The sequence below is a fragment of the Hermetia illucens genome, chromosome 4, assembly GCF_905115235.1.
Source record: "Hermetia illucens chromosome 4, iHerIll2.2.curated.20191125, whole genome shotgun sequence".
NCBI lineage: Eukaryota > Metazoa > Arthropoda > Insecta > Diptera > Stratiomyidae > Hermetia > Hermetia illucens.
Window position 1 is genome coordinate 145,602,430 of NC_051852.1, and position 12,413 is coordinate 145,614,842.

Consider the following 12,413-nt stretch of genomic DNA (forward strand, 5'->3'; position numbering starts at 1 on the left):
CAGTGAAGATGAAAGCGAGTCTTGAAGAACGTAACACAGCAGCAAAGGGATGTTCACTATCATTCGGTTAATCTGAATAGACATTGCTAACATTTGCTTAAATGTTGAACTTGATGATTTCCAAATTTGTCCTGAGAGTATGATTAAATATGGAGATCTAGGATCTAGTGGGAGCGAGCATTTACAGCTGGTGCTCAGCAGATTATTCGTGGAAACGAATATTCTGGGAAGGTTTAATTTCATGAAAGATGGAATGCAGCAAATGGTAACATAGTCTGCATCCAGTAAGAACTGCGAAAATTATGCAGCAAATGGTAACATAGCCTGCATCCAGTAAGAACTTCGAAAGTTAGAATAAACACTGAAAAGCAATATGGAGTCTGACTATGAGAAAGGTTTTTAATTCTACCTTTGATGCTATGTCTGTGAGTCGGCCATGTCACGAGGGAATATCAGAATACCTAATTGACTGCAGTAGTGGAAGCGGATGCGGTTCAGAGGACAGAGGAATTGAAGGCTCTGTTGATCGCTGCGACTGGTGTCGAGTGCGACGTGTTCGAACTCCGATTCAGTGTGGGATCTCACTTCACCAAGTTCCTCAAGCGTATAACATCAGGTGAAATTCTACCTCTCGTGGATGAAATGGCAAACCGCTATAACATGCGAAGGTTCGTCCGAATAGAAATGAATTCATCTCGGTTATCAACAAGTTCAGCCGTAGTAGGCTTTTTGTCGCAACCCCTTTATTTTGTGCATAACAGTACTTTCACTCATCTGGAAATCTGAGATTTTCCCTGGTGCTCTCTTCAGATCATTTTAGAGCAATGCGTGGAATGTAAATCTCTACTTTGAGCGCTCCTCATTGATTTGGAAAAGTGTCAATTTCGAGTGCATTTAGCATACTCTGCATTGGAAGGGCATTTCTTAGAGACGAATAGCTGTCATCTCAGTGACATATGATGGTATCATGTTATGCATCGAGGTAAAATCTCAGAGAAATACGAAGTTCACAGTGTAAGCTGCTACAGCTCCTGTTGTCGATATTGTTTCTATTCATAATCGCTGATATTCTCTATGCTTCCTTGTTCGAAGGATGCGCAGTCATTCAATGAAACATGAAATCTTTGACCACCTACTTCTAATACGTTGATGACAGCCGCTTGCTCTCTTATTGAGTCGCGGAGTTTGGCTGAATTGTTCCGAATTTGGAGGAGGTAAGGAGATTCGGACAGATACTGTCATTACCAAATATAGAAGAAACAGTCCGTCCAATTCATCTTTAACCTGGCCCTCGAGAAAGTGATCCCTAATGCTGAGGTAAATGCAAGGGCTACGATCTTCTTTAGGTCCACCCAACTACTGGCCTATGCTGACGATATCGACATCATGGGAAGAACCACCCGAGACGTACAAACTGCCTTCATCCTGATCGAGTAGGCGACGCGAGATCTGGTGCTGCACATCAATGAAGGCAAGACAAAGTATACGGTGGCAACGTCAGCACTAAAAACCAACCAACTAACAACATCAAACCGCACTGGTCAAACGGGAAAAATAAAGATAGGAGACTACAACTTGGGGACCGTTGATAATTTCTCCTATCTAGGGCTCTATCAGCTACGACGATGAAATTTGCGCACGGTTGTTGGCAGCCAACATTGTTGGCAGCCAACAGTACAAGACAATGATTTTGCCAGTCCTCATGTATTCCTCGGAAACTTGGGTTCTTAGCAAGAAAAATTGCGAACTCTTGGCCGCGTTCGAGAGAAGAATCCTCCGAAGAATTTTTGGCCCCCTACATTAGGATGGACGATTCCGTAGTCTACATAACGACGAAATCTATGAGCGATACCATGACCGTTCGGTTGTGGATAAAATCCGGCCCAATAGGTTACGGTGGGCGGGTCACTTAATCCGTACGGATGAGGATGATCCTACCCAGAAAGCCTATAAGGGTAATATCTATGGTAGAAAAAGAAGACGAGGCAGACCCTGCCTGAAATGAACCGATGGCGTAGGTCAGGACGCCAGACAGCTTTTAGGGACATCGAATTTGTGGACCTCGGCGCAAAACCGGGATGTTTGGAGTTCCTTATTAAGGCAGGCTTAGACCGAATACCGGTTGTTGCGCCGTTGGTGATCATGATCAGGATGAAGGAGAGGAGACACTAAGATTATGTCGCAGCAATATGCAGGATGATGGAGCATTGGAAGCTACTATCATGACGCATAGGTTGGCCTTAAATTTCAAGGTTTGGATGATGCGACGCCGACAGAATGTTTATTATCATGGGTTGTACTTTTTGACTGAACTCAGTGGATAACGGTAGCATCTGCTTAGGTTTTCGACATGACGGTTCCCGACCACCGGCGGACACAAAACATGGGAACGAACTGTGGTTAGCGCGTTAAACTCAAAAAATATCTACAATAGTGAGACCTACCTTGGGTTTTAAGAGTTCACATTGTAAAGAATCATCTGTATACAAGTCACTGTGAAATCTCCTCAAAATCAACCACTTCTACTCAAATTGATTCCGCTTTCGACAAAACCGACACCGTGACTGCCAGCTTTAACCTCAAACCACAATGTCCGGACATGGATCCGGAAGGCAAGAAATTCGATCGTGTCATTCGCCCCCACTGTGAATTAGAGTGCTTCAAAATGGACCTAATTATGGATATCAATTCGTGGCTGTATCCAATGGAGTTGGGCGACAAATTCCGCCTAGTCCTAGCCATAACCAGGCGCGAAGACGATTGCCCCGACAGCGGTGATTATGACCCCATGCAGACGGAATGATCGCTAGTAGATAGTTTAGAGTATGTAATGTACGGGAAAATCTACAGGATTGAGGGTGATGAGGCACACAATGAAGCGTCCAGTCGACTGTCCGCGGATGTTGTTATTTTATATAAGAATAAAATACAATATAAAGGAGCACTTAACATCTGCACGCCGCTTCAATCAAGCTGCTCCCAGGGCAGAGTTGAGGCAGCGTCTGACGATTTGCCTCTACCCTGGTAAGAAACCGTAAAGCCATCTTCGCCTAACATTTTTGAAGTTTGGGTGCTAAGCCCTAAACGAGGGGTCCGTGGATCAAAAAAAGGAGGAGTAAGTTGCTTCCCATTTAGCCCGGGCCGACATTAAGTGGATGCGGACTTAGGACCGCGTAATCCTTAAAATAATTCTGAAATTAGTTTGGAAAATTCTGAATTGGATTGAACATTTCTGAATTAGACTTGCAAAATCTATAGATACTTTTTCAAGATGTGTCCCACTCTTTACGAAGTGGTTATACTTAAATTTTTGGTTTTTTTTTTAATATCCAGTTTTCGCAATTCGTTTGTAGATATTATCTTATACAAATAGTCTCCTTGAAAGTTATTTGCTGATATATATATATTCTGGTACTTACAATGTATGCAAAACTGTTAAGAAGTCGAACGACCCAGGCATGACACATGATATCGAGTTATCATAAAGCGATCTGGAAGGCATAAAGAATATTGTTAATATTCCGATGATTTTAATTTCACAACAAATTAAAAAGAAACATATTTTGCATTAATTAGCATCAACTTACAGTGATTTTAAATGATGCAAACCCAAGAACATTTTATTGTGAACTTCTTGAATTTTATTTTCCGACAGTAACAAATCTTGTATCTTGGATGCTCCTTCGAATGCATTGGGTTCAATACCGGTAATGTGATTCCGTCTTAGATCCAACTTGATCAGATTCGGTAGACGACCAAACAGGCCATCAGATTTAATTCGTCCGAGTTCGTTGTCGTTTAGTAGTCTGCAGGGTGCATAGTTGAAAAAGAAAACGGAAGGCTTAATTATAAAAGTTGTAAAGAAAATTCTTTAATGGGCAATCGTCTTATGAACGAAAGCAATTAAGGAACGAATGAAATGTGAGCAATTTCACGATCCATTGAAAATTGCTTTTATAGTCTTGAGAGTATTGGATAGTTTGTGCCCGAAGAATGGTTGGAAGGGAATAAATTGGTTGTTATTTTGTCAAATATTGCCTTCTTCAATGTATGCAATTTGGACGAAAATTAAGCGAATTACTTAAATCGGTTTGATGAATTTTTTTTTCTTTTTTTTATTTAGATTTTTTTAACGAGTTTTTCCGCAGGTAATTCACCATATTGCAATGATATCATACAATATTCTCATATTAGTCAAAAAATGGAGGAATCTCCGTATATGGATCTATTATGGATTTTAGGATAAACTAAATTTTTTTTAAACATATCCTTAAATTCCTCGAGCATATCCTTAAACTAGTCTACTTACAACTCCGTCGTGTAAAGTGGTATATCTCGCGGTATTTCTTTAAGACCACGGGCCGAGCAATCTACAGTTGTCCTATCACAGTGACAGGCTGCAGGACATTCTATGTCTATTCGACATTCACCAGCATACTTTGTTCGATATTCATCAGTACCTGGAAGAAAATATGAAAAAGGATAAATGGAAAAGTGTAATTTTTAGCCGATTTCATTCCACTAATATATATTTTTTTTAATAATAAATTATGAATTAAATAAATGTAGACCGTAGCCGGTCTTAAGCCCAGTTGTGAAAGGAGGAGGTATGGATAGTTTCAGCCTGCATGGCTGTACGCCACCGCAGCGTCTCAGGGGGTAGGTGAGGAAAGGAGCTTTGCAGTCTTGTATATAACTTACTGAGGAAGCCATCCTCACACCTGGCAGTTAGGGATAAAATGCACCACCAAAAATGAGAAGAAGAAGAAATTTGAGGTCCGGCACGGTTAACCGGCGGGAGTCGTCTGACTTGGTTCGGCTCTCGTAATGGACAGCACGGCGGTTCAACGTCTAGGTGCCACGACGATCAAGAGCACAGCTCCGCCTGCTGCAACTGTTTCACCACAATCTGTGGCGACCACTTCAGCACGTTCGCGTAGGCAGCGGATGAAATGGACTGAAGAAATTAACTTCTTAATCATTCGCTCCTACTACGAAATAACGGCGGGGGCGGGTACCCTTGTTGCACCAGTGATTCGTCGAGCGTTTTCCGCAATTCACGCACGTGACTGTGCACCTAGTCGCAGACCAGTACCGCTTTATTACTTGCAGCGACACAATCCTGGTCACCATCAGGGACTTGAGGTCATTGGGGAAACTCGTGACCGAGAGTCGATGAGGGCAGAGGCGGTGGCATCAACAACACCACGCCGCACTGCAGGCAACAGTTTAAGTACTCGCTGAAGCACTCTTCTCCACAGCCCAGCAGAGGTTTCCGCTGAGGTTCGGGACGAATTCCAAAGAGCGTGTATAGAATTCTCGGATACGGATCCTTTGCATAGACTAGGTATTCCCAGGCTCTATGCATCTCCAGCAACTTCGGGAATTCTACCTCAAATCAATGATGAGATTGCATCTCGGTTGTGTGCTGATATGTCGCTGTTGCAACTACAATCACTTGTGTACTGTGGTACAGTTGCGGCTATCAGATTGCACGGTCAGAAGATTCGCTTTCGTGTTATTGGTTTGAGTGACAAAAGAGATCCACCATGGAAAATTCGTCTGGAACGTCGGAGGGACTCACTAAGGCAGGACATTGCTAGACTGATTCAGATCAGCATTGGCAATGCCAGCAGACGCGTGAGAAATAAAGTGCAGAGGGTTTACCGGAACTATGCCATCTCGAGTGAGACACCCGTAGTTGAAATTGTGGGCACACTAAAGCAGAAACTTTCTATCATATGCAGTCGACGGTATGGCGAAAGTCATTCCAGACGTGTCCAGAATGCAACATACGCGAAAAATCAGCGGAGATTTTTCAGATCTCTCAACGACTCCCAACAGAACGTCCAGACAATACAGTTTTCGGCGACGGAAGCAAAAGCTTATTAGGGTGGACTTTGGGGGTTACCTGCCCAGCATGCTGAGCATGCTGAGTGGATCACCACCGAAGGCACCCGGCATGTCAATATGCCTGGCATGAATTTTGCGGATGTTACCGAAGTAGAAGTTCGACGAGACATAAACAGCTTGAAGAACTGAAGGGGCCCAGGTCTGGATCGGGTGCAGAATTTCTGGTATGACAAATTTAGGAGCGTACACAGTCGGTTGGTACGCGGTATAAATGAGGTCACTAGTCGGCTGGAGGAATTTCCACCCTTCCTCACTGCGGGGATTACCAACCTTATCCCTAAGAAGGACACGGTGCAGGACCCCGCAGACACAAGACCGATTACTTGCTTACCAAGCCACTACAAATTCATCACATCCACATGTCGGACATAGCATTGGTGACCTCCACATCGAAGCTATGACCGAGACAGACTTCTACAAGTACCTAGGAATTCTGCAAGGAACCCATGCTCGAGTTGATGATCTGAAGGATGCTCTGCTGTCCGAATTCCTGCGACGTGTAAAGCTGGTGCTGAAATCGCATCTCCCGGGGAAGAATAAAATAAGCGCGTTGAATGTATTCGCTATCCCTTCACTGGTTTATGCATTCTGGATATTGCCGTGGACGAAGATCGATCTGGAAAACGTCTAGCGGCGGATACGGACAACTATGTCCAAATTCCGAATGCATCACCCAAAGTCTGCCGTGAAGCGGATGAACCTGCCATCATCGCCAAGTCGACTCGCTGCGCGCTTATTTATACAGCAAGGAGAAAGCGAGTCCCTACATGCGACTGTTTGTAAGGCAGACTGTTGACTGCCTCCACTTAACTTGAAGGATCGATCTTTCTATCCTCTGAGTGGGGTGAAGTCGGACCAAGAGCAGATGGATGAATGGAAGTCGAAGGCAATGCACGATAAACACGTGAACTGTCTTTGGCAGCCATTTGTCGATTTGCATTTGTCGAACAGATGGTTGTGTGCTGTGGAGCTCTTTGCTCAGACGGAGGGGTTCATGCGTGCCATTCAGGATGGCGTGGTTGCCATCCGAGCTTATAAAAAGCTCATCATGAAAGAAAGGGAGGAGAACGACCAGTGCAGAATGTGTGGTTCGGCGTTAGAGACGTTGGACTATCTCATTTCTGGCATAATGCTGTATGTAAGGTTATCCTTGCATACAAGTATGGGCTGATCACGGGAACATGTCCAGTTTACCGATATGAGCCGCAAGCAGTACTTGATAGTTCTGCTTACAGCATGTATTGGGACCGGCAAGTTCTGACTGATCGCCATACTCCGCACAACAAGCCTGACGTACTGTTAGTTGACAAGACGGGTCGCTCCGCGTATATTATTGATGTTGCTATCCCCCATAATAGTAACATTGAACAGGAATACGTGGAGAAGAAAGTGAACTATGAGCCACTGACTCGGGAAATCAAAGAAATTTGGCGTCTCGAGCGGGTGGTTGTAATTCCCATAATATTGTCAGCTACAGGTATTGTACCTAAATCCCTCACGGCTTCCCTTGATGTCCTGGGACTTTCGCACAGTCTGGTTGAAACCATGCAGAAGTACATCATTCTGCATACGTGCTTGATGTTGCGGGGAGTTCTCGTCGGATTCTCCCATTAACCTACCACCAGCGCCCCTTTAGTTTTTAAGTAGGTAGGATCGTCCGAGCCTAAATGCTTGGCACTTAGTGCTAGTATTAGGTAAAATCCGGCATCTGCCGAGATTGTGATAACTCGGAAGAAATATTAGAATAATAATTGCATGGTAAATATTTCTACGTGATGGTCGAGTTGGCTGAACCTCAGCCTCTCGATCTCATTGCTTTGGTTGGTTGGATGGTTTACGCACTCCCTTTGAAAAGTAGATTTGAATGAAATCTCAATCAATTTAGCACGAATTACTTGTAGTGTAGTGCGTTTTATCACGGCAAACGATTTTAGAACTAATAAGTGCGCAATATTTGTTCTAATTAAAATCACCAATGAAGTTTTATTATAAATTATAACAACCTTAAAGTCAAAGGCGAAGTTCACTCATGACCCTCTTAATGAGGTTTACAATGTTTCCTTTAACCAGAAAACAGTCCTTAATCACTCTCTAAACATATTCCTATTAGTTTGCCGACTATTTAGCACCGAATATGTATCTTACTATAATTATATTGATACTTTCCCTCTATTGTGTGTAATTAGAACTTCAATTAACTTTAGTTGATTGAATCTACTGATATCTACTGTTTGATTATTTGGTTGACTTTCAATGAAGAGGCCCATTAAGTGCACGAGATAGTTGACCATATAAATATCAGCTACATGCAAGCTTTGCAGTTCGAGTCCTTTAATAATAACGGCATTTATGACATAGTTGTCCTAGTTTCTTTGAGTGGGACGAGCGGGCAATTATGCTTTTTTTGAACCGCTCTGTATTTTTTCTCTTCATTGAATTTCATTGTTCTTTCTAAGGTTGTTCCTGAACCAATAAGCTAAATCTACTATTTAAAGTTGATTAAGGATAAGTAAAGTATAGCTTTAGCATTTTTTATAAAGAACTGGTTCCTTTAATTTTCACTTCGATAAAAAATGTTGGGAAGTTCCCCTAAATTTGTCTATAAGAGTCTGGGAGCAGCGTGACCAAAAATGGCAACAGGTGTTAATCGCTCCATTTAGACGTGAGGCAGCGTCTGATGAGTTGCTTCTGCCCTGGACAAAACCACCAGTCTACTCTTTTGAAAATCTTGGGTATTTAATCCAAAAAAGAGGGGTTGGTGGACCACGAGAGAGGAAGTAAGTTACTTCCCAAGTGGCCCGGTCGGTCGTCAAGTGGACGCATCCTCAACAAGAAATACCTTATTGCATTTAGCCGCTAAGGCCCTTATTTTTAGGTCGGAAAGCAACCACTTGCGGAACCTAAGCTCATGGCAAATAGATAAATGTTAAAAACTTACTATATACTACGCAGGATGGAACAGGGGACTCTCTATATGCTAGGATGAGGACAAGGCAAATTAACACTGGCTTCGTAGGTATAGGCGTGTACCCCAAAATCAGAAAATGTGTTGAAACCTACATGGAAGCTCGCCATGTTGATGTTATCTGTATCTAAAATGAAACATTGGAGACCTGATAATTTTCTACCAATTCAGTTGTGGGAACCTTACGGCTCTACGCAGGACACTATTTCTAACAAAACGGGATTTTGTTTCTTGGGAGTAGGGTAAGTGAACGCGTTAACGCCCAGAGTGTTGAATTCCCGCATCATTACGCCATCAACTACCAACTAAACACTTCCTTGTCATCAGAAAACTAACCTGCCCTTTGACACATTAATTTAGGCTAGCCATCCCGCTCTCCCGGCTTAGGGCCACTTCAGGTCAGGGAATTCCTTTCATCGATGGGAGGTGGGAGGTGCTAGGGAGTTATTAGTTCAGGAAACCTATTTTCAGCCGATCTCTCCGCCGGTTCAGCTTGATCTGCTTCGCAATAAGAAGACCCCCTTACATCTACTAGCGCTCCTCAGCATCTTTCTCACCATGTTGTCTCAACAGAGATACTGTGTGTCTCCATAAAGTTACTGATGAAATCCGTCCTACCTTTCTCAAGAGAAAAAGATGTTCGGCATCAGGAGATCGTGGTTTTCCAATTTTGTGCGGCCGAAACTCCAGCGACAGCCCTGTCTGCTGTTGCTTCGATTTGCAGGAAGAAGCTCATCTTCGAGTCGAGCATTAACTATTTAAAGCTGGTTTTGACTCTATAGTCAACTTGTCGATCGATATGGGATGCGGGATCGGTATTCTGCTACTGGTCAAGATGACTCCTTCGGTTTTTTTCCAGCGCAAGGCGGAAACTATGAGCAGTTATCCATCCGCTCACTCATTGCATCAATATGCCAAGTCCGCTTTGCGTCAATTCAATAGTACGTCCAGAAACAAGTGGCGCAACGCCATCTGCATAACCGACCAGGCGCGACTCTTCTGGCATGTCGAGTCTATCAAAAGAAGCATTCCAGAGGTCCGGCCAGGAGTTTAGGATGGCTTGAAATAACCATTCGAGTTAACTGTCGGTAAATACGAAGGAGTGAGTTATCTAAAAATTCTGGAAAACGGTGGAAATTTACTATGCAGGCCAGCAAGCACCTAAGTGCAGTCTAACTGAAGTGTTCCGCGGCACGAGTCCGCTGGCCAGGCTCAGGAATATGGTTATGATCCTTCGAATATTTCAGCTCTCCACACGTTTTCTTAATATACCCTAGAGTTCGCACCGAAATGAAACCTGAAATCCAAGTATTGAAGGAAATCGCGAAATATTTATAAAAATGGACGTTGGAGATAGTCAGAACGAAATTTTCGGTTTGAACGCACATAAGAAGGTGACTACTTGTAAAACTCGAGATGCGTTTGAGTAGGAAAACTCATGATGAATTGCATCCTCAACCTAACTTTTTCATCAATCTGCAGATGATTGTGCAGATGAAGGCACGACCCACGGGGCTCACGTCTTACCCGACTATCTCCACAGCGAGCAGGCATGAAACTCCATTACTGTGGATTAAGTCACTCGTGGACAGCTAAAATTACCAATTTGCGAACGAATTGCAGCAAGCTTCGGTGGATTGCAGAGCGCATATATAAGGTAATCTTAAGTAGTACGTAAATCGGCGAAGAAGGAACTCTGCTACGAAATCGAGAGTGTAGTGTCTCCAGAAGCTAGTCAGCGGGTATTCGGGTATGATGTGGTCATCCAAAAGCTTGGAGCTCATCAATCACACTGCGAAGCGACTCGAATGAAGGAATTCGTGGAGACACATTCTCCTATTCAGCCTATATGAGTCGTCCAATTTCGACGAGAAAGAGAGTACTGCAAGACTGCCCACTTTTCACAGTAAAGGAACTGGAAAAAATGGACTTGTTCATGAAGGGTTAAATGATACCGAAGCCAATTCGTATCTCCAATGAAATGCTATACCGGACTAGAGAGTGAGAAAGTTCTTCTTTTCTGCTAGAAGGCGCCGAGGTTGGCATTGATAAGCAAAGATGGAGGCATTAGCTGCTCGAGAACTTCATCGAGGCAAAACTGGCTGACATGATTGCGGAAGACGTGTCTACGGAACAGAACGTGGACTTAAGGAAGGCCGATATGCCTGAGACATTGGAAACTTGTTTTCACGTCTTAGACGTGATTCTGCTTATATTTAGAGAATACTCTACAAGACAATGGGGAATAGAGGCGATAACGAGATCGGCTCAGGAATCTGTCCTCGGTCCAGATCTCTGGTCTGCTGCGATTCGCTGTGTCCGGGGGATCGCAGTTGGATGATATTGAGGCATTAAGCGCCGAATGTTCGATCAGATGAACCCAGCGTACATTGAAAATGGTGGTGCGGCGAGTCAGCAGATACATAAATGGGCACAGACTATCTTTAGTTCTGGAGAAAATGGAAGTGGTCGCCCTGGCCAAAAAGAAGAATTTCACAGTTCTTCCAATACGAGTTGATGAGATCACAGTCGATTTCTCTACATCACAGTGATAGACTCAAGGATCATCTTCTTCGAGCAGATTCGGAGTATTGACATTGGTGATAGTAGGAGTAACTGCGATCGATCTGGACGCTTCATGACGTAGATTTATGTAGACCTACGTGAAGGATAAGGAAGCGGTTGTTGGGGGAAAGCATCGAGGAACAGATAGACCATAAAGTTTGTTACCTAATCCAGCTACTCAGTGGACAGAAGTATTTCGAGTTTTATTTGCACAAAATTCCGAAATTACGTCGCCTAAGTGCATGTAACAATATTGGTTGAAGTGGATGTGGTTCAGCGCGCTGGAGGGTGTCAGGCAATGCTGCAGAGCTGGAACACATTGAGTTAGATATCAAGTTCCACTAAAGACATTCTTAAGGCAAAAAGATAAAGGTAGGAAAGCTGAGGCTCCCGGAACCTAAATTGAATAGGATTGGTTCGATGTAATAGGTTAAACGGTCTGGGTGCAAATGCATTTTACCTTGTTACTTAATAATCCAGTGGGTCAAGTTCGAATCAGATAAGAAGATCCTTGTTCGTTAGGTTGATTAAACAAATTGTTTATCCGCATTATTGATGGTATCAATAAATTTCTTTCTTCCTTTCCAACAGGAAGTATTCATATGGTCTATTAAAATCAAAACCTTACTTATTATTAGTCATGAACCGAACCTAACATCCTTTTCACAATACCCCCAATTTAGGAAAACAAAGAACAGCTTGTTATTCCTGCCCGTAACAACCGTCGCCTATAATTATCTCTGTCAAATTCATATCACACATTTCCAGTGTCATAAGCTTGAATTACAACTTAATAGCATGTTGCCTACAAAACGCCTCCATGATTCATTTCAATTACACACACAACAACTCATAACTGCATTAATTCCACTAATTCATTTCCTGTCCTGTATGAAACGAGAACGGACGATACGGCATAATCGAATAAACTGCAATTAGTAGCCATTTTACATGTTCAAATGGAGTCCAG

The 12,413-nt window shown here is 43.2% G+C and overlaps 1 protein-coding gene across 2 annotated transcripts in view; it reads right to left on the minus strand.

Annotated features, from left to right (window-relative positions):
* LOC119654308 (protein slit) overlaps window positions 1–12,413 on the minus strand; it is a 364,703-nt gene that overhangs the window by 75,243 nt on the left and 277,047 nt on the right. For both annotated transcript variants that reach the window (XM_038059629.1, XM_038059628.1), the window contains exons 13-15: window positions 4,310–4,460; window positions 3,588–3,806; window positions 3,420–3,491 (exon numbers count right to left, since the gene is read on the minus strand). In XM_038059629.1, the coding sequence (XP_037915557.1) occupies window positions 3,420–3,491; window positions 3,588–3,806; window positions 4,310–4,460 (442 nt within the window). The remainder of the gene's footprint in view (window positions 1–3,419; window positions 3,492–3,587; window positions 3,807–4,309; window positions 4,461–12,413) is intronic.